The sequence below is a fragment of the Lissotriton helveticus genome, chromosome 9, assembly GCF_964261635.1.
Source record: "Lissotriton helveticus chromosome 9, aLisHel1.1, whole genome shotgun sequence".
Taxonomy (NCBI): Eukaryota; Metazoa; Chordata; class Amphibia; order Caudata; family Salamandridae; genus Lissotriton; species Lissotriton helveticus.
In genome coordinates, this window is record NC_136070.1 from 1,066,030,926 (window position 1) to 1,066,053,561 (window position 22,636).

The 22,636-nt window shown below is 44.6% G+C and overlaps 1 protein-coding gene across 1 annotated transcript; it reads left to right on the top strand.

Annotated features, from left to right (window-relative positions):
- Positions 1 to 864: 864 nt before the first annotated feature.
- Positions 865 to 20,478, top strand: LOC144783155 (uncharacterized). Its single transcript, XM_078662282.1, has 2 exons — positions 865 to 970; positions 19,758 to 20,478. The coding sequence occupies exons 1-2, from the start codon at positions 890 to 892 to the stop codon at positions 20,196 to 20,198; spliced, it is 522 nt and encodes a 173-aa protein (XP_078518408.1). The 5' UTR covers positions 865 to 889; the 3' UTR covers positions 20,199 to 20,478.
- Positions 20,479 to 22,636: the final 2,158 nt, after the last annotated feature.

Genomic DNA, 22,636 nt, shown 5'->3' on the forward strand with positions numbered 1-22,636 from the left:
TGAGATGGGATCCAATCCAATCTGTTTATATTAATGCAAAGCACACAACTCCAATTGGTGCTGTTAGTGGTGTCTGTCAAGTTCTGGGAACTGCAGCAAAGTGATTGTAGTCAGAGTCAATAGGTCCTGTGGCCAACCAGCAGAAGAGCAGTTCTGTATCTACCCAATGTACTATGTAGACAGCAACATAACTTAAATCACTTGCAAAGTTGAAGTGGTAGCTGGAATGGAAGGTAATATTGCAGAACCATGCTATATGTATTTTGGTGCTTGCCCGGAGATCCCAAAGGAACTTGGAGACCCTAACTTACCAAGGAGCTCAGCAGAAAAAAACATTTATGGAAAATGCTTCCCAAGTAACTCCAATGCAGAGACTACAAATAACATTGTCTTGACAAACCAAGCGGAATGTGAAAGGAATGACATGAGATGGAGAATGGGAGGTGTTTCAGATGAAACCAAGACAAGCAACCAGTGGGAACTGCAAAATGTCACCACTGGAATTGAATGGAATAAGGCTAAGAAGACTGACAGCTTATTTGGCTCAACAACTAAACAACTACGGTGGCACCAGCAATCCCTGGCGGAAGAGGAAATGTTAGATGATATGTTAATGCAGAATAATCAACTTTTTATGGCTTCACCTGAAAATAATTCAAAGCACCATTTCCCAGTCAACAAAACTTTGGTTAATCTTAGATTGCTGAATTTGAAACTGATGCACTGTAATTACCAAGATAATCTACTTAATAGGACAGGTGAGCAGTTCAGTGTTTCTGCAGCAAATGCTGATGATGACAGCGACAACGAATACCAAGTAAAAGTAAATGACAAAGCCATTACCTGCAGGAATGAAGCCAAGAGTGAAGCAGAGCATGATCTCTCTGTGATGAAGCTGCTGGCTCAATGCCACCTGAAGTTGGAAGAGTTGGAACAGTTGAAGCACACCTCAAAGGAATTAACAAAGAATGTAAGTGTGTTTTTAAAATACTGTATCTTAGGCTGACAAGTTGGTGAGAATAAATGCATCCCCAAAAGTATGGTTTTATGATAAAGTAATATAAGTATTTACAGGCAATATGTATATGTCTATGTTCTTGTTCTTGTTGAGTGGATATATCACTCTAGGGTCTCATAGCGCTTTGAACGAGACTCAGGAACAGACAGGAGAGATGTCTGAGAGAAAGATGGATTTTAAAGTAGCCATGTCTTGAGGGACTGACAAAACTTCTTGTGATCTAACTCGGTTCGCAGGTGCAATGGCAGGGAGTTCCAGAGAGTGGGGGCTAGCTTCGAGAAGGATCTGCCTCCGTGTTTAACTGTACGAACCTTGGGGATTATTAATAGATGTTTATTTGCAGAGCGGAGAGTCCGTGTTGGCTGATACTTTTTCAGTTTATTTACCAAGTAGTGGGGACCCTGTCCATTTAGAGTTTTATGAACAAAACAGCCGATTTTAAAATGTATCCGCTTCTTGATTGGCAACCAGTGGAGGGTCCTCAGGCTAGGTGCAGAAGGGGAGCGAGCGGAAAGGTTCAAAACCAACCTTGCTGCTGTGTTCTGTAAAACCTGGAGTTTATTTAAAAGTTTTTCATTTATGGATGCCAATAGAGCGTTCCTATAATCCAGGCGACTGATGATTAAACCTTGGATCAATGGTAGACGGGAAGGCAGTGGGACCCATTTAAAGATTTTAGGAAGGGCATGCATTCGCCCGTAACAGGTACGCGTTACTTGATTGACATCTTCACAATAGTGTTTCTTAATTATATTTATTATTATTAATATTATTAATGAAATGAAATGAAAAAGGCATTTGTAAAGCGCATGGCTACCCGAGGGCCTCCCAGCGCTAGGAAGAGAGCAAACAGATGCGAGCTGATTATCTGGCTGGGAATAAATGAGTCTTCAACATTTTTTGAAAGGAGAGATGATCTTCTTCCAAACGAATATATTCCGGGAGCTCATTCCATTTTTTGGAGGCAACATAGGAAAAACGTCGACCTCCACTTCTGGCTCTCTTAATTTTTGGTACTATAGCCATGCGTTTACTTTCAGAGCGGAGGGCTCTTTTAGGACAGTATGGGGAAACCATCAACTGAAGTATTGGTGGACCATTGGAAGTCAGGATTTTGTGAGTGATGCAGAGAGATTTAAACTGAACTCTCTCAGCAATTGGCAGCCAATGAAGATAATTTAACGCACTTCTCGCTGATTCTCTCCGAGGAATATGTAAAAGCATTCGTGCGGCACAGTTCTGTACCTTCTGGAGAATGTTTATCGTGGACTGAGGTGCTCCAAGATAAAGCGCATTTGCATAGGCCAGGCGTGACATTATCAGGGCCTGGAGAAGCAGCTGCTTTGCATAGAGGGGTAGAAGAGGAAGAATTTTCCTCACCATTCTCAGCATTCCAAAGCAACACCCTGCAACTTTCTTTGCCTGAATCCTAATGTTGAGTTTGTCATCAAGCCAAACTCCTAGACCCTTTATATGGTCTTTAGGTGTGGGCGGATTCCCCATACAGTTGGGCCATCTGATTATTGGGCTTGATTGCAACGTTTTTCCCAGTATCATGAGGTCAGTTTTTTCTCCATTCAGTTGTAAGAAGGAGCATTTCATCCAGGCTGAAACTTCCTCAAGGCATCTAGGGAGATTATATACGCCTTCTCCCGATTGATTAAGGGATACAATTAGTTGGGTATCATCGGCGTACGTAACTATTTGTATAACAAAAGATTCCACGATTGTTGCCAAGGGGTGCATATAAACATTAAAAAGAGTAGGGCTTAATGAATAGCCCTGTGGCACTCCGCAATTCAATGGCATGACCTCGGAAGTCGTATCATCTTCGAACACCTGGAATGACCGACCTTCCAGGAAGGATGTTAACCACCTCAGTGCGGTTCCCGTCACCCCCAATTCTTGGCATCTGGAAATAAGAAGTTGATGGTTGACGGTATCGAAGGACGCACTGAGGTCTAGGAGGATTATTGCTACTGATCCTCCTACGTCCATGATTTTTCTCGCTTCCTCAGCTACGACCACAAGAGCGGTTTTGGTGCCTTGGTGGGATCTGGAACCCGTCTGTGTTGGATGCAGGCGGTCATTGTCCTCAAGATATGTGGACAGAGTGGAGTTTACGTATTTCTCAGCCATTTTAGCTATTCCGGGTAGTAATGAGATAGGGCGATAATTTGCCCATACCTCAGAATCAGATCCTGCCTTTTTTAACAATGCTTTTACCATGGCTTTTTTCCACTGAGCAGGTACCTTCCCAGCTTCCAAAGACAAGTTAATAAGTGCAGCAATGGTAGGGGCTACTGTTGTGGCTACTTTGTTCAAAATGGTAGGGGGAGCCCCATCTCTTGGGGAGCCTCATTTTAGCTTATTCAGTAAGGATATAGCGCCCTCAAGCGTCAGAGGCGGGAAGGATTCAAGACTGGGTTGTAAAAGATCTTTTTTTACTTCCAGGTGTTGTTCATTTTCCAGATTATCAGATGTTGAAAAAGCTGAATAGATCGCCTCAATTTTGGCATAGAAAAACTCAGCGAGATCATTACATCTTCCCGATAAATCCCTTGAATTAACTATATTAGGTGGAGGAGTGGTAAGAGATCTGAATATTGTAAAGATTTCTCGAGGGGCATTTGAAGCAGATATAATTTTTGCCTCGTAAAATTTAGATTGCGCCGTGCAAATTTCTAATTTGTAAAGTTTTACAGCTTCACGGTAGACTTGCTTTTTTTCCAGTGAAAAGTCTTTCCTCCACTGCCTCTCTAACTGTTTGCATTTGCGTTTTAAATCTTTTAACTCAAGGGTGTACCACGCTACTCTTTTAGGACCCTGTTTAATATTTCTGCAGTTTTTTGGGACTAACTGGTCCAAGGAGGCTTCGATCCAACTATCAAATTGTCCATTTGCTACTTCAGGGTCATCATCAAGTGCCGGGCAGGTATCTGTAAGGATGGCTGCCCAGGTCTCCAGGGGGAGTTTTGACCAGTTCCGGCTAAACTTCTTTATATGGTTTTCTGACACCTCCTTTATAGATGGAGACCAAGAGAAGGGAATCAAATAGTGGTCGCTCCAAAGTAATGTGTTTTCTCAAAGTCCACTGATCGTTATAATGTGCACCTTCCTTAAACAGAGCTATCTCTCCCTAAATTTCAAACATTTCTAAACCTTATTTTGTTGAATAATAAAACATTTTCTATTTTTATGATTTTTATTGACTTGATCTCCACATTTCAGTCAGCAGAATGGCATTTGTTCTGCAGTTTTTGTTGTATATTTTAATGCTGAAATATCATACCTATTTTCGAACAATTTTATTATGTATTTGTTGACCTCAGTCGAGGTCTGAATCAAATTAAATAAACAAATGCTGAAATTTCGAAATCTAGTATGGTTTAGCACACAAATATGGCTACAGAGACAAGCCAGTGTTTATGATCCTTTTACTGATTATTCCCTAGAAAGCCAGCTGATTTCCGACAGCATTTCAGTGCATAGGATCATATTTCATTTGTAAAAGACCTCTTTGCAATATATATTAAAATTTGGCCAAATCCAGTATAAGTGATACCAAATACTATCAAATTTGTAGCATCTAACGGCCCTATTATATCCAGTTTCTTTTTTATAACCAACTTTATTGGTATTTCAGGTATATAAGCATATATAAGTAATGACTGGATATTTAGTAAAGTATATGTTCAGTATAATACGAGAACAAAAATGTACGGAAGTTCACAAAGTACATCAAGTCATTCAACTCAAAGAATACTTGAATATTTATGAGCAATGAATGTGCAGGATGTGTTCTTTCGGTGACAAACAAAGGCCCAGTCTCAGTACATACCCTATACACAAGGCTCCCCATTTTCATGTCCGGGTAAGTCAATATGAATCAGCCTCCCATGGAATGCCATGCTCAAAGCCTCATATAGGTTTCCCATACACCCCATATTTTATGGTGCTTTGGTGTGCTCCTTCTGTCTCATTATACCAGTTTCTACAAGGCCATGCAATGGTCTAGTCATTGTGCCCAACAATCTAGGTCATGACAGTCTCTTTTAGCAGAACAGAGACCAATATGTCTAAAGTGTGGCTGTACCTGCTGGTGCCTAAGTCTTGTAGGATGTTGAGTGAGGCTATCTTAGAAGTGAGATCCAGTAGCCAGCGCACTACATTCGCCAGGGATCAGGAAACTCCATCCCAAATTGAATTGTAATACTCAAGTTTGCCAAATTGAGTGCATGAAGTCTCTTTCTCAATCCCCACTTCTCAGGCACATTGGGGAGGTGTCACAGCAGCATGCAGCAGAAAGATAAGAGTTTTTTACAGGTTAGATATGTTTGGGGCAGACTTTTGAACTGGGTCAGGTGGAACTGGGCCAGAGCGTCTTTCCTCTGACCGATCAACAGTCGTTCCATTCCTCCTTCAATAGGGAGTCTAGGTCTATGTATATCTCCCATGGCACACTTAGGTTAAGAAAGGAGGTCAAAGTATTACTCACAAAAGAACAACAGAGCCACAACGTATGTTTGCCTGTGTTTTTCATTAGAAGGTTAGATATCAGTGGATTAAAATATGGTACGCATTCTAGTTTCGCTAATTTTGGAAACAGTTCATGGCAACGTTGCGGGTATCTAAAGATTGGTTGCGTATTGAGGTCAAAATCCAACTCAGCGTCTGACAAATGAGCATATAATGTTGTGGGTCAGTACATATCCCAAAAAGAGATACCATTGGTGTGAGAACCCGGGCCAGTATATGGTGCTCACTTATGTAAGTGTAGCACCCTGCTCTAACCGGGGCATCTCTTATGGTGATTTTAGGTATTTAGATAACCATAGAAAGCTTAGACCAAATGAAAAAGAACCAAACAGTGTACTTATAAAAATAGGTATTTATTACATTCACTCACTAACACGTTACAGTATCTTCTACCCGGATATATTCACACCCCACACAATACTTTGGACATAGAAAAGCAGTTAGCACCAATACACAGTGGTCCTAAAAGGGGAGACCATATATCAAATAAGTAGGAAGTGAACCACGACCTAAGTCGAGACTAAACCCAGGAGATGTAGAGGAGTCGAGGACCCAAGGAACCACCTCAGGTGAGAATCGAGGAACCACCCAACTATCAGGTGAGAAGGGAATCTTGAAGGTACACTCAATACTGTTCAGCGGGTACGTCGCGGTTGCAGTCTTACCACAGAAGGACGAAAGAGTCTGTTGGAACTCAAAAGCGAGTTCGGAGTAAAGAGTACTTGAAAGCAGAGGGGACAGAGTCTATGCTGCACCAGGACAACCAGGAGGACAAAGGCCACTGGAGTTGAGGAAGACAAGTTAAGTGAAGAGGCTTCTAGCCGGGATACAACGAAGCGGAAGCTCTGCCTGAGCTACTGGGATGCTGAAGATAACCAGCCACGGTCCGCGCAGGTAACTGCAGTGGGGCGGTGGGGCCGGGTAAGGGGGGATTTCAAGGGACAATGCAGAGGGAAAATTAAATAAATAATTAATTTTCCCTCAGCATCGTCCCTCGAAAATACCCCCTTAGCCTGACCCACCGCTGTTACCTGCACGGACTGCGGCTGAAGACAACAGAATCGGCCCATCCAGCCAACCGCGTCGGCACGGGTCAGTTATAGCGGGGACAGACTCGTCGACAGATCATCTTGATGCATCCGACTCTGTTAGGACGAGTCGATCGTGGTAACTGTTGTGGTCACCAGGTGATTAAAGCAATGCAGCAACACGGTGCACAGGGGTTTAGTTCCAGGATGTTCTACGAAGGATGCTGGCCTCAACTTGACAAGAGGACAACTCAGGCCTTGAGGGAACGCAGAACCACCACCTGTGTTGCAGAACCTTGTGGAGTCGTTGGGAGCCCAGGTTCGGCAAACCAGTTGATCTTGTTGAGGTGTCTGCGGATGCAGGGGAGTAACTCCTTCACTCCGAGGGAGATTCCTTTGGATGTCGTTAGAGGTCCACAGGCCCATGACGGAACCGTATGGAGCACAGACACTAATGCTGGAGTGAGCTTGCAGGATGACGAGGTCAGGAGTCAACAGAGGCTTCTCTGTTGCAGCCTTGGTCTGGAAGCAAGATGGCACTGCAATCAGTTTGGCCCAGTCAGCACGACTCGGCCAAGATGTCAAAGAAGAAGTGGAGTTGGATCTGAATTGAACCCCACAACGGATCTAGGGACCCACCCTAGAGACCCACCCACAGGTAAGCCCTTAAGTACCCATAGGTGAGGGTTGGGACGATTCAAGGGTCCCTCCCAGAGGAGGGGTCCAACAGTGGGGAGGATACTCCCATGTCTTTTGTCCAGTTGTGCGCCAGAGGTTGGGAGCCAACAGCTCCCTGATCTGGTTTGAACTGGAGTATGCAAAGAGGGCACCAACTGTGCCCCTCAAGCAGACTGAGTGGTGCTGGCAAGAGCCCCCACCGACCCCAATACACTAAACCCCGTCTGGGTGGCGTTCACACCTCCCTGTGACAGTATACCTTTTGTTTCTGCCTTCCTCGGCTCGAGCTTGGCTCAGCAGCAGGAGGGCATAATCGTGTCTCGGTTCGGCAGCAGCCAGGTTGTGCTGTCCGGGTCTAGCAGACTGGTACTGGGAGCCCTGAGGGCCTCCCTGAGGAGCTTTACAGTGCATAGAATCATACCTCCCACACTGTTTACGGTGTATGGTGTGGGGGTATGATTCCAACATATTTGATACTAAACATGACATGGTTTGGTACAGCCAGTTTTGAGATGGTCATCGAGTAACGACGCATTGCCACTCTATCTATACTACTATTATAAAGAGAGAACTTTGAACCTTTGAGGCGGGTAAACTCGGGAACCACAGCGCCAATCCAAACACCCAATACATCGTTATAATGGTCAGGGTCTGCAGATGGACATAGGCTATATAAAAAAAGTAAAATATACGTTCTTTAAAATATTTACGATAAAAATAAAGTAGTCCCTTGGAAGTAGAGCCGGCCGCAATGTGCGTGCTGACATCAGGAGCGCGAGGAGGAGCGGCGGACATGAGCGCGGGAGGAGCGGCGGACAGGCGGGGAGGAGTGGTGAGGAGCGGCGGACAGGCGGTGAGGAGCGGCGGACAGGTGGGGAGGAGCGGCGGACAGGCGGTGAGGAGCGGTGAGGAGCGGCGAGGAGCGGCGAGGAGCGGCGGCTGAGGTAGGTGAAGCGGCCCGTGTGCGGCTCATTGGGGGCCCTGAAAGTGGCGGGTGCGCTCCGGGGGACCCACGGACAACGCCGGGCGGACGGGGGCCCTGAAGCCTGAGACAACGTCGGGGCGGGCGGGGGCCCAGAAGCCTGATTGCTCCCGGACAACGTCGGGGCGGGCTGCTAGTGTATCATAATGGCTGATGCACGTACAATTCGGGAGAATGGACTCCGAAGTTCGTAGGAGTGTTCTGCTCATGCAGGGGCACCCTCACACTTAGAACCAAGCACCCTGCCTTCAGGATAGAAGGGCCTGCTTTTAGGGGTGACTTATAGGTTTTAAGTGCAGTAACCTTAGATATAGGGAAACCTATATCTGTCGTAAGTGGTGCTAGCACCAGCATACACAGGCTGCAATGGCAGGCCTGTTGTTACAGTTTGAGTGGTCTCCCATGGGTGGCATAACACATGCTTCAGCCCATGGGGGACCCCTGGTGTATCTATACCATGGGCATCTCAGTACCATATACTAGGGAGGGACTGATAAGGGTACACCAGTATCCAATCTGGCATGTACCCAAGTACTCACCATAGTCAATTTAAGGGCGAAAGCACATAGACGGGGTCCTGATTAGCAGGATCCCAGTCAGGCTAGTCAGAAACCATAACAACACCAATTGGCATCTCTTTTTTTACCCATTCATAATAGGGTCTCTCCAGTGAGCTGATTATTCCACTGTTTAGCCCTCAGCAAATTACAATGACAGTACTGGAGGGAAGGACAGGTGGTGCCTTTCTACCATAAGGGAAATATAGATGGTGTTAGTCATCCATTGTCCACCACTGAGCTGCATGGTTGTGATTGAAATGTGGACCAAATACCCAATCATTAGCAACAACTAGTTGAAAAGCCTGTTAGTGAGACAAGATGTTGGCCATCCGAAAGCTGCCATCAAGTGGGTACTGGAAGCATTTGTTTATTACTACCCTAAGAATGCCTTTATCCCATATAAAAATCTTCATTAAAGCGTTAATTTATGTAAAAAAATTATTTAGGGAATTTGTATGGGTGCTTCTAGAGCATATATAGACGTTTAAGTAGGAATATCATTTTAGTTATACCTGTCCGTGCCATCGGCAACAGAGGAAGGGGGACCAATAAGGCATTTGCTTTGGCATCCCATCTAACAGGGGGAGTATGTTGCCCCTACATCTTTTATCCCTGTCCCTTGGAACATAGATCCCCAAGTATGTGAACCCCTCAGTCACAATCGTCAGGCCTGAGGCCCACTTCAACTCTGACATACCTCCCCCGATCCAATATATCACCAACATAAACCTATAATTTTAAGGCTGGAGAATTTACCATATTTTGTTAAAATTCACAGAGCAGGGGAGGAGCTACGCAAGCAACCAAGATGGCCGCATAAGCTCCCGGCTCCGTCGACCTCCGTCACTGGCAGACTCATCCTGCACTTCATCCTGACCTCCCGCCAGACTCCCGTGTGTCTGAATCGTTGCTGAGCCTAGGGGGGCAATCCCGGAGTCTCTATCGCTTTTCTTGACGAAGTTACGCCGTCTTTCATTTTCGGGCCTACTCCAGTGTGTGAGCCGGGGCCTCGAGTACTGACCCAGCCGGGTTTCAGTTGAACAACATCGGCCGCGGGTACCCGGCGGAGTCCGGTCTCATCGGAGTGGAACATATTCTCGATCCTGGTGGTGGTCCTTGGTCCCGGCGAATACTAGACGAGCGGAGGCGAGACGTGGTTGCCGCGGTGGGTGGGGTGCCAGGTCCCGGGACCCTGCTGCAGCCCTCGGGGTCCCGGGTGGGGCCCCCGTTCTCGGCAGCGGTGTAAATAGTGGCAAGCTTGAGAGTCGCCTGTCGCCTCCGTCCACTCCGCGTTTGTTGGTTTCCCCGGAGTAGCCGGCCTCCAGGGGTGAAGATCTGCTTTGTCATCGTTCACGCGGAGATGGACCGGACAATGTGTGGTCCGACCCTGGGGACCGTAATGGCCGCCATCGGGGCTCTTCGCCTGCAAATGGAGGCTGCTTTCCACAATTTGATTGCAAGCATCGAGACTGTTTGTTTGAGGCCGGACTCCAGCCTTGTGTCGGACCTGCAACATACGGTGACCCCCGTGAAGCTTGATCTACCTCGAGAGGAGGACCCCGAAGATTATCAGAAACTGGTGCCAATTGTATCCACGCAGCTACAGAGGTACGTTACCGGAGCCCCTGAACAACTAGCAAGATCGGCAAAGTTTTCGCCCGTACAGGACTCATTTCTTTCTTCTTTTCTGGAGACCGCCTTACATACTTTTTGGATTGACTTTCGAGTATCCGATAGACTTCGAGACTTAACCTTTTTGACCCTTTCAGGCTATATCGATCTCCTTTTTCAACAACGCTTTGACTCTTTTGCTACTATATTGGTCCTGCTGGGTGGGGTTTATGCAATGGATCGTAAGGGCCAGGGCTGAATTTGATTGTTTGAATTCGGTACTGTGATTTTCTTTTGGCTCTGCTGGGTTGTATCTGTGGGAGTGAGGGCCGGATGGAATTCTGATTGTCTGGGTTTGGTGTGACGGCTTGGTTCGAAAAGGGATTTGCTGCCTCTGTGGTGCCGGGGGCTGGGCGGGATGGCCTTTTCTCTGTCGGTGGCTCCCCTATCGGTTTGCTTATTAGTCTTCTATAATCTCGCTTACTACCACGGTAGGGGATGTCTGCTTTTGGCGGGGGGGAGGGGAGTCCGGGAGCTCGTATCGTTTTGTACTACATCTCCTCCTCCATCTTTTCCCTTCCTTGGGGTGTAGTTTAGGGGGCGACAGGCACACTGCTAGTGGGGTTAGGTCGTAGTCATCTGCAGGGGTGCAGGGTGGGGGGTTGTCTTTTTTTTTTTTCCTTTATTTTGTTCTATGACCTTTCTATTCCCTTTTCCCTTCTTCACAAGAGGTGTGGCATATTCTCCTGAGCCTTTTGTTCCTCATACCTGGGTGTCGTATGTCCAATCTTCATATCCTGTACTTATGGTGGGCGGGTTCTGATAATGTTTGCTTACGTTTATCTGTATTGTATTGTCTTGCCCCAGCTCTAAGCTGGTATTGATATTTCTCAGATGCCTATAATTGTAGTGTACTACTTCAACTCCTTGGCCCGTTCACTGCTGTAATATGTTCTGCCAAATGACACCCGATATGTATATTTTACTCTTGTGTTATAATCAATAAAAATATATATTAAAAAAAAATTCACAGAGCACAAAGGCCAGACGCCACGATATTTTAGAGATAAATAAATAAGTCATCCGCATAGTGTAACACTCTGCTTCCACCTTCCCTGTCAACCCAAATCTATGTAGGTTCTAAGCCATTTAAATAGAGGCTCAATGGCTAGGACAAATGGAAGGGGAAAGAGACTGCAGCCATGCCTGTTTCCTCTACCAACTGACTAGGGCTCGGACGATGTTCCATTGATTCAGACCCTTCCTGTGAGCTGTATGTACAACAGTCAAACGTAACTGAGGAAGTTGGGGCCAAGATTCTTTTTTGCAAGGGAGGACTCCCATTCAACTGAATCAAAGCCTTTTAGAAATCCATCATGAGAAGAGTGAGCAGGTCCTGTAGCCTGCTGCCAGAATGAGAAGATTGTGGAGTGGTTGAGTATTATGCTTTGTGGCTCTATTCAGAAAGGAACCATTTTGGTTGTGGAGTACCAAGGCATTGATGATGCAAATCAGGCAATTTGTAAGGACTTTTGTTAGGCTCTTATCCTCTTTGTTTATGAGAGAGATAGGTCTGTATGAAGTACATGCCTCCATGACTCTGCCTACTTTGTGTAACACTGTAATTAAGAGCAGATACTTTGATCATAGCTGAGATGGGGTAGGATCTTACCTGAGAGATGTTTAAAGAATTAGACAGGGAACCCAATGTAGCCGAGAGTCTTACTAGACTGAAGTTGACAAAGCGCCTTGACTAGTTCAGTAACAATGATTGAGTCTTCTAATGAAGTCCAGCCCAATGCAAAAACGTGCTGCATGGGCAGATCATTGATTAAATTATGCAATGTCTCTGAAGGAGAAGGGTCTTCATCTATATACGGGGTCAGGTAGAGGCCAACAAATATCTAGGTAAGCATCTGGCAGTTTATGATTGTGTATCCATTAGGTTCGACAATCTGCCCAATAACCCTACAGAACACCTCCTGGTTAGTTAGTCAGTGGAGGAGTTTTCCACCATCCAGGACCATCAAGCCTCATCACAGAGGGTATGTCTTTGGAGGCTTTTATTGTTCTCAATTTGCCGAAGTACTCCAAGTGAGAAGGAATTGTGCCTTGAGGTTCAGAAGGGAGAAAGGGTTTTGAACTCTGTAACTTTTTCCTGTCTAAATATGTTGCCTCCTGCCTAGTGGTAGCTAGTAAAGCTTTCCATAGCAGCTGAAGGGATTTGACTGAACCTAAGTTAACTTTGAAGTATTGCTCTGCGTCAGCCATAAGGTTCATCACTATTTCCCTGTCTGCCAGCCACCAGGTGTTGACACTTCATCTCCTGCATCCCATGCTACCTTCCAAGGTCTAGGACCAAGCCATCTGGGTAATGGTCCTACAACCCAGCCAATATGTGGGTACTTATAACCCTTTGGATATCTGTTAAGGCATCAGAAAGTAACCTATCTTAGCAATGGATTTGTGTATCCTAACATAGAAAGTATGTTCTCTTTTATTCAGGTAGAATTGGTGCCAAATATCTCCCAGCCCTAGGTATTAGGTAAGAGCAGCAAGGGAGGAGATGCATTTGAGTTAGAGTATTGTGTGATGGGTGGGTCCAATGTCTGGTCCATAATCCCATTAAAATATCTACCCATTGCAGCTGTGACCGGAAAGGGCCATGTCAGAGCAGACTCACTGTTTACCAGGAATGTCATGGAGAGCCAGTGCGATGCATACATATTCAATAGAATCATGGGTTTCCCATATAGAAGGCTTGAGGCAGCCACAAAAAGCCCCATTGGGTCCTTCTATGTCTTGAGGTTGGACAAGGAGGTGGCATTTGAGGAGTATAGCAACTCCCTTCAAGCCCCTCGCAAAACAAGCATGCATGAGAGAGGCAATGGGCCAGGAAGCATCTTTTGATCTCCCCATCAAGTGCATCCACTGCAAAAACAGAACATCTGATGAATATTGCTTAGCTGCTTCGTGGATGTCTCTTTGTTTAATTCTGTTTAGTAGGTCATTTATGTTCCAGGTAAGAAGTTTGCATGTTTGTGTGTGAAAATCTGTTAGTGTTTCTAGCCATAGTCAGAGAGGCATCCTGTGGACAGCAAGATCATGTACGTGGCAAAAACAGCTAAAGAAAATATGAAACATACCTAACAAGACTGTTAATAATTATTACCTTCCTCCCCCTACACCACCTTATACTTTGAAACATGAAGCATCTGTCAATCAGTTTTAGAGACCCCTTGCTTATCTCCTACAGCACAGAGTGCATCAGCAACATGATAACTACAGTCCCCACACTACAACCCCCAAATAAATTCAGGAATGTATTGCAAATTCGGGATGACAAAGGCATAATTTTAGATCAAAGGCCTAGTTTAAATCATTTTGCAAACTTCATGTGTGCTATTGCACAGGTATGTCGGTGTTTAGACAGGTCAGTCCCCTGCATCAATGTGCACCTTCCTTTTGCATCCGGCCCTGTGGTGCCTCTCATTGATCAGGCTTCAGAGGGCCTCCATTGATTGTTCGCTCCTTTAATGACTGAGTCCACTGCCCCAATGACTTTGCCAAGCCGCCAAGTTCCATGACCAGCCTCCAGGTTATCACAGAATTAAACTGTTGAAGAGGACTTTAAGCTTAGCAGGGTAGAGTAACATGTACTCTAGCTTCATGACATGTAGTTAATGTTTTACCCTGTCAAGACATTTTTTGCTGTTGCACTTGTTTGGTGTAGTCAGGGAAGTTAAGTATGCTTTTCTAATCATACCCCACTGAGCCCTTCACCCATGCCATCTTCAAGATAGTGTCTCTGAAGTTCCATATCTGGGCGATCATGGGGTGTAACGGGGCCCTAAGGGCCCGCCTCTGAGCCAGGGCTCAGTGGGCTCACTTGTCCATGAAACAGGTCAGCAGCTCACTCTCCAAAACCCAAGGGATGATTCATGCATCTAGGAAGTGTTTTAGGAGGAATGGTGCCCTCGAACTCCTCAAAAATCCTACCGATTGAATGTCGTTGCAGCATGCCTTACCATCAGCATGTTCCATCCACTCATTAAGAACTTTTGAGAAGCTGCTAGTTTTCCCAGTTGTCTAAATGTATTTCATAGTGTCTTCTAGTTCTGAGAAGCTGCTTTCTGCCCAGTGACTCTGGAAATGAAATGAGATTTATAACGCACGCGACGCTAATACACGGAGGTGTCGAGGCTTGGTGTCTGGACACAGTGTTCCATAAATCAAACTACCTCCAGAAATCTCTGGATACTACAGTATTCCTTAAATCCACCCCTCCAGAAATCCCATCAATCGGATGTTGTTGCAGCATGACCTACCTTCTGCGTGTTCCACCCACTCACTAAGGACTTTAGAGGAGCTTCCCAGTCTCCCCTCCCCCAGCTGTCCGAAGGTCTTTCATAGTGTTTTCAAATTCTGAGATTCTCTTTCCGCCTCTGCGTCTCCGTAAACACTAGTCCTTACATCTTGTCTAAGCACTATCACATCTGCCACAACTTCTCAAGGTATAGTCTCTAGTGCCTCATGGAAATGGTCAATGGCTTGCAATATGACTGCTGTGTCTGAGGTCTGAGCAATCAGTCTGTCAGCCGCTGGGGTCGCTCCTCTGCAGGATGGCTGTGATCAGTACATCTGTCAATTTTGGATTGGTGAGGTAACTGTCTAGGGTGTCTTTAACCATTGTGTACACTGCGGGTAGAAGGAGATGAAGAGGCGCCTACAGAGTAGTATGATTCATATCAGTTGTAGGTTCTCCCTCTAATAGTAGGATTTGGGTCCCATGAGGTATTAGAGGGAGAGAAAGGGACCCCCCTCCATCTCTCCCCTCCACCCCCTTTGTGACCAGATGTCCAAGTAACTTTGTCTTCTATTCATAGGGCTAGACTCCTCATGTGTTTTATCAGGCTAGTATGCTGCAACCTTTTGGGATCTATGCTGTACTGTTTTCTCTCTCCTAAGCATTCTTTGCTTCTCAGTTTCGGGACTTAGTCACCATCATGCCTGCTAGGGTTTCTTCTGCCCCGAAACAGAAGTATACCTGCATAGTTCGAAGCGCACAGCAGGCCTCCCAAGCACCGCTGTTCAGGACCTCCCCGGACACACCTCAGGAGTATGGCTCATGTGCCTATTTTGCTTTAGGTGCTATGTGTTTAGAGAAAACCATCACACTCTACTTGTAATATGGGAAAGATTCATATATAATCCAAGGTGCTGAGTAGTTTTTTGGATGAACAGATTCGAAGCACAAGTTCAACTAAAAACTGGTCTTGTACTTTGAATATATTCATCAATAAACTAATCAGGACCTTGTATTTTGGGTTTCTTTTGCTAAATTATACGTAGAATGTAGGATCATCTAAGTAGCCTGCCAGACGATCAAAATGGGTATGTTACAAAAGGTAATTCAAGTTGATCCATTCTGGGGATATCCTTTCGCCTCTCAGCCTGGACGACATATACTTACACATTCCAGTACCGCACATCTATCAGTGTTTTCTGCATTATATTGTATTTTAATTGGATATATATAGGGCTCACCACCTCTCAAAAGGTGATGAAAAACTTTACAGCAAGTAGTATGCTACTCCTGAACCCAAGGTTTAGTGGTTATTGGTTATTTTGGTTACTTGAATTTGTCTTGTGCTCTCAAGGAAATCAATCCATGGCTATACTTCAGTTTCTATGTGGTAGATTATATTATTTAGAGTTTGGTGTGATCAGTGGTGGGGCTGTAGGAAAGTGGAGTATTGTGTGGTGATGCTGGTTAGGCTTCCCATCTTCAGCGCCTTGATGCCTACGGGTTTAGTTGCGCTATTTACAAATTTCATTTAATAATAATAATAATAATAATAATAATAATAATAATAATAATAATAATAATAATACTGTCACAAACCCCAAAGCTGGTTCTTGGATTCACACTAATAAATCCTTAGCTCTAGTAGTAGTGTGGCAAAAAGCAGTCAAGCTTTGCTAGATTAAAATGCGTTCAGCATTCCAGAGTTCTAACGTGGACAATAAGTAATTGACTCAACTCAAGAGAAATCCAACACCAATTTATAAAAATAGAGTGAATTTTTATCTTAATTTAGAAACCAAAACAAACAAAATATCATACATATAACCGGAGTTATGAGGCTTACAAGCAAACATAAATCACAGCAATTCATTACTGCAGAACATTTGCATTGCTGTCAAGGGTAAATAAATAGTAGTGACAATCGGTCACTTGCAGGTCGAACTGCATGGTACCCTTGCAGGGTAAAGGAGGTACAGGTCCCAGGACCAGGCCACAGCAGTCAGTATAATTTTACCTGGCCCGTAGAGCTTAAGTGCAGAGTTGTCCTGGCTGTTCAGGGTGCTGAAAGGGAGCCGCATGGGTGCTGCTTATACGACTTAGATGGTACAGGGAGGAAATCTCCAAATCCACGCTGCTGATGACGTCGGTTGAAAGTGTTGCAAAGTGCCCTCATGATGCAGCATCGAGTGCTAGGGTCAGTTGCCGAACTGGTGACCAACAAACCTTGACAGCGGTAAGCACAGCACAACTTCTTCGATGTCTGGAGGTCTGGGGGAACCCGGTAGCAGCCTGAAACTTTGTGGAAGGCAGAGCTACAGTTCCCACAATACACTGGACCAACCTTTTTTGGGCTATTCCTCTGAGGGCCCGATAGCCAGGGATTCTTTGGATCTGGAGTGTTGATTTACCTGCAGTTTGCAGGGGACTAGTGCCACTAGTCCAAGGGATTCTGAGGTTCCTCCTAGCTCTCAGAGGGGTCCATCTGTCTTGGGGAACTGACCTTTAGCTTAGGACGAGTCTCATTCATGTAGTTCCAAGAGCGTTACCACAGGTGCAGAGTATCCCTGTTGTTGCTGACACAGTTCTCTTCTTTGTCCTCTTTGATGCAAATTGGATCAGAACTGAAGTTCTGGTGTCATGGGTGACTCCTAAATCCTAGATTTAGGAGAGTTAGGGGTGTGGGAGCAAGTAGCAAATGGGCAGCTAGTCCCTGCCACTAATCTGCCACTGAGGTGATCACATCCAGGGGTGAATGTCACCTTTTCTACCCAGAACCCACCCCCACCATTTCTACCACTTTCAAAAATGAAAGAAGTCTTACTTAGGTGTACAGACCAGAGAGCTCACCTGGGAGGTGTAGCTAGCCTTCTGGGGGTGTACCCCATCTGCATACTGTCCAGGAGCAAATGTGCCGGGGGCAAGGAGAGGGCTGTTTATTCCTTGGGGGGGAGCAGCTCTGGTGCATATCAGAGGCAGTGTAACCTTTGAAGCTCATCACCATAATGTGAAAGTTCACTAGCCTTCGTGGGAGGGAGGGTGTGTGACCTCCTTCCTTCCCAGGCCTTTTTTCTTGACTCCTGGGAGTGATCCCTGTGCCTGGCAGGAGGTCAGAATCCTGTCTTGGTAGCTGGCAGTGCAGGCTGTCAGCCAGTGCACAGAGAAGGTGGGGCAAGCAGGCGGGCAACCTCTAAGGTAGCACTTCAGTGCATGTCACCTCACCCTCGGCATGAGATTCATGTCAGGGGTGATGAGACACATTGTTTGATACCATACTTGACATGTTTAGGTGGTATCATAATTGAGCCATTGACCCCAGGTCGGCCCAGGTACAAGCCAATATTATCCTATGGACCGCCTATCACTTATAGTGGACTTTAATGGGAAGGGCCACTATAGAAACATATAAGCATGCACTTACATGCCTACACCCTTAGCATACTGCACTCTGCCTTCTGAGCTCAGAAGGCCTTATTTAGGGGTGGCTGACATATACTTAACCAGTGAATTGACTTTGCCACGCATGGTGAGGGCAAAGTCGAATGGCAGGCCTGCTGTCAATAGTTAACTTGGGTCACTCAGGGTGGCACAAACATTGCTGAAACGCCTGGGGACTCCATTATCACCCATGCCCTGGGGACCATTGGTACCATATACCAGGGACTTATAAGGGGGGTAAACTGCTTGTCAATTGGGGATGTAAAGCCACACATAACAGTTTCAGGGAGCGAGCACTGGCACTAGTTAGCTGGCTTAAAAGCACTGTCAGAGTCGAAAACCAGTATCTAGTAGTCCAAATGGGGGCATAACGTGAGGGGGACATCTGCAAAAGGCCCTGTTTTGTTTTGGGGGCTAGGTGAATTCTTGCAAATGGTTGATGGGTGGACAGATAGGCTAGAGGAGATGAGGCACTGTTAGGATGCATAGGTATGTTTTCAAAGAGTGGAGATTATAGTTCAATTACATGACGTGTTAGCGATTAGCAGAAATAGGAGGAGGTTAAGAGAGACAGCCAACAGGCATGAATTTTGGAATAACGAACACAAAGACCTATCAACCTACTGTTTCTGTACTTCACCACTTTTCTCTCCATACTTCATCTCTCTTTCTACCCTTGACTGTTCTCTCTCTACCTTTCTCTCTGCCTTACTACTCCCCTGACATAATCAGTCTTCTATTCCTCTACTCATGTTACCCCTCCACTACCTCAAACTCTCTGTATACTTCTTCCTACACCTGACCTCCACCTACCTCTCTCTGCCTCTACCTCTTACTAACTAACCTCTTTTTCTGCTTTGGCACTCCCTCACTCACTCGTTCTGATAGGGGCACTGCATTCTTCTTACTCTCTCTACTTTTTATTCTCTATCAAGCCCTCTGTATCTCTCTAAAACATAATCTATCTCTCTACCTCTCTTTCTCTATCAACCTCTTCCACTTTTTCTCCTCTCTTTATCACACATCTCTGCCTACCTCACGTATCTCATCTCTCTCTCCCCCTTGCCCCTCTACTTATCTTTCTTGTTATACTGCTCTCTTTGCCTCTATATTTTTCTCCTGTCTCACACCACTCACCACTTTTGTTACTCAGCAGAATCAGAGGTAACTGTCTAGCCGGAGAAGCATACATAGATAAATAGGAGAGTAACAAGAAGGCAGGAGAAATGAACTAAGATGAAAATTGTCACATTCCATGCAATGGAGTGATGAAAATTCTGTGTGCTTTGCTTTGATTTTCATGGCGCTAGCATGAAAGTCAGTCACGAAGGGAGATTTATTTATAAGTATAGTATAGCTCTAGAAGAGAACCATATGTATCAGATAGGGGTCCAGAACAAGGGTTATGAAATGGAAGTGATCCTAATCAATTATAGTTGGGAGCACTAGCCTATCAGACATAAGTCAACGTGATTTGCATAATGCCATAATCTGATTCCTGATGATGTATCCCAAGACATATAAAGCCTGAATTAAAGCTAACTGCTAGGTTCCTTTATGTTACTCTGCTAAAGGTACTTCCTTCTTCCCATTACAGCTTTGTGATGCCAAGGAGTCTATTGCCTACTTGAGTCAAAAGGTGGCAGAACTGGAATCTGAAAATTCCCAAAAAGAAGCTGAAATCAATGTCTTGGCTGTAGAGTTGACTGAGTCTAAGAGCCTTCTGCGTGAAAAAAGCTACGAGATGGTACACGTGAAAATGCTTGTCAGGAACTTGAGAAAACAACTTCAGAGGAAGCAGAGAGAACTGGTACACAAGTCACGCACTGAGGCGAATTGTCCTGATCCAGAGCACATTAAAGCTCACAGTGAGAGAAGCCATCATCAAGTGGAGAGTATTCAGCCTCGCCGCAAGATAAACAATTGTGCCATTGAGTGTCCCGAGTCTGAATTCGAGATAGGTAGTCAATTCAAGGAGAATCCTGGAACCCCAGTGGCAAAGAATTCAAATAATTCCAGTATCTGCTCTCTCTTCTGAATATAGTAGGGGGCAAATAACTATTAGGATGCTTAGCTTTGTTTAAGATTTGTTAAAGATGGTATTTGATGATGATGGCTTTGTGAAAATGTATGTCTCTTATGGATTGATAATACTGATAATATTGTATGGTATTTTTATTCTGTTATTTCTATACTGCTTAAACTCTCTTGTATCTGAGCACAGAAATATCAGGTTGTATTCCATTCAATGATTTTGGCAGTCACATCTTTGACATAATCCAGACTTTTCCATCCATAACTAATTCCTTACATAGAAGGTCAACCGGTTGTATGAAATAAAGTAATCTTTCACAATGTTGAGTACAGTACTGTTGAGTTGAAATTGTCCAGGTAATAATGTTGTGTCCTTCATTATTACTTATAAGAACCCCAAAAATATAGAATTATAAAAGTTGTTTTTATTACATTCATTCTTTAATTGATCTAATTGTACTCCAATAACCCCTTAGTACCCCTAATGCTTTCCATCCCGAAACCCTTAAAATCCCAAACTACCCTTTACGGCTACATTCTCTGAATTCTAAAAGCTCCTAATTATCCCTTAACTATAACAATCCCTGAACCATACCACCCCCTTAGTACACCTTAACACTACCCTTCTGTGAACTTTAAAAAACATGTACTATCTCTATACACACCCTTCTCATAACCCTAAAACCCCTTATTACTCCTTAATGTTGCCTTTCTTTGAACCCTGAAAATCCCATTCTGTCCCTAGATGGCATCTATTCTGAACTCCACTAATGCACACAAGAAATTTTGGACAAATACATGGATATATGAAGTATGGGCCAAGGGAGTTTTGGTTACTCACCTGTGTAAGATCTCACTGGGCTTAATTGAGTTTGAATCTCATTGAGTCTTTTGAAATATTTTTCAGCTGTACTGTCCTTATGACATACATATATTCAATTTGGACACTCAATATCTGTTGTGACGCTGGAGAGAATAAAGTAAGTCGAGTTACGATGCATTTTGTTGGGAAATATGTGATAATTAATCAGTGCTTGTTATGCTCTATGGACAGTATGTATATCAGTTGTATTTTGTCTTTGCAATTGGAGAATCATTTTTGTACTGGGACCATGTTGGTGGTATTATATACTGAATTGCTAGTACGTACATTGAGGTAGGAATGTTGATCACCTCAAGTACTGTTGGATTTTAATAAAAGGTATTTGACATTTTATGTACTTTTTTGTTTTGGATGAATCACATTAATTTTAGTTTATTTCAGGTTGTGGGTTGATTCACTATTTCAAGAAGACGTTGGCGTCTAGTTTAGCTCCTCATGCATATTGTGGTACTTTGAACATTGTATTGTTGGCTACTTAGGATTTGAGGATCAGTTTTACTATGATATGCACTTTAGCACATACAATATTTGTTGATACTCATGTTATGAATTATTGGTGTTTGGGAGTAAAATATGAAACTATAGGAACTTTTTAAATGAGGTCCACAAACGTTTTGAGTGATGGCTGTGGAAACTTTTTGAATAAGGACAGATGATGTTTATATTTTATTATATTTGTTTATATACTTTCTAGCCCTGAGGATGTTGTGGCAAAGGGAGCCTGACGAAACACGTGTTAGCTAGAGGAAACTAATGGAAATTATGACCTGGATTTATGGTACCTTATTTCGTGGCCAATCCAGGACTTTTTCTTCCTAAAAGTTTCAGTATTTTGTCTGTTTCTTTCTGTCTCAGCTATATTTGTGTAAGAAATGAAACAAGCATTGGCAAAGCCAAAGCTCGTTTAACACTTTGGCTGCGGCGCGAATTACGCCGCGGTGCTGGACATTCCATTCTTGGGCAAAGTTCAGACGGCCCCCGGCCGTTGTGCTCACACGCCCACCGTGACGGCGGAAGAAGTTAAAATAGTCTTCAACGTCTGTCAAGATCGATATTGTATCTTCCACATATATGCTGCAGAGTGTCTATGGCAGTTTTTCTATGGCCATGTCTGAACTGGGGTGGCGGAGGGAGCTAAAGAATGATGATGTATTAAACCCAGATCAGTTGACGGGGGTGAGTGCTTGAAATGTTCAACACTCCGTCCATCATCCCCTTTGGTTTTGCTTTGTTCGCCCTAAATTGGCAGGGTATGCCCAGACGTGGGTCCCTTGCTCACTTTGCCACTGGATTCAAGATAGCCTGGCTGATGAGGGTTATGAACCCGAAACTGGTCCCAGGATGCTTGTTTCCGGTCCAGGGATGACATGGCTTGGCAGTTCGGGCTCGACTGTTCCCATGAGGCACAGGGTCAGACTGATTTGCATATGGCCATGTCTGAACTGGGGTGGCGGAGTGAGCTAAAGAATGATAATGGATTAAACCCAGATCAGTTGACATGGGGTGAGTGCTTGCAATGTTCAACACTCCGTCCATCATCCCCTTTGGTTTTGCTTTGT

Excerpts from the sequence above, each read along its gene's own strand:
- LOC144783155 (XM_078662282.1), top strand. The coding sequence starts at position 890 with ATGAAGCTGCTGGCTCAATGCCACCTGAAGTTGGAAGAGTTGGAACAG. Across the intron at positions 971-19,757 it reads CAAAGGAATTAACAAAGAAT|CTTTGTGATGCCAAGGAGTC; the intron begins GTAAGTGTGTTT and ends TTCCCATTACAG.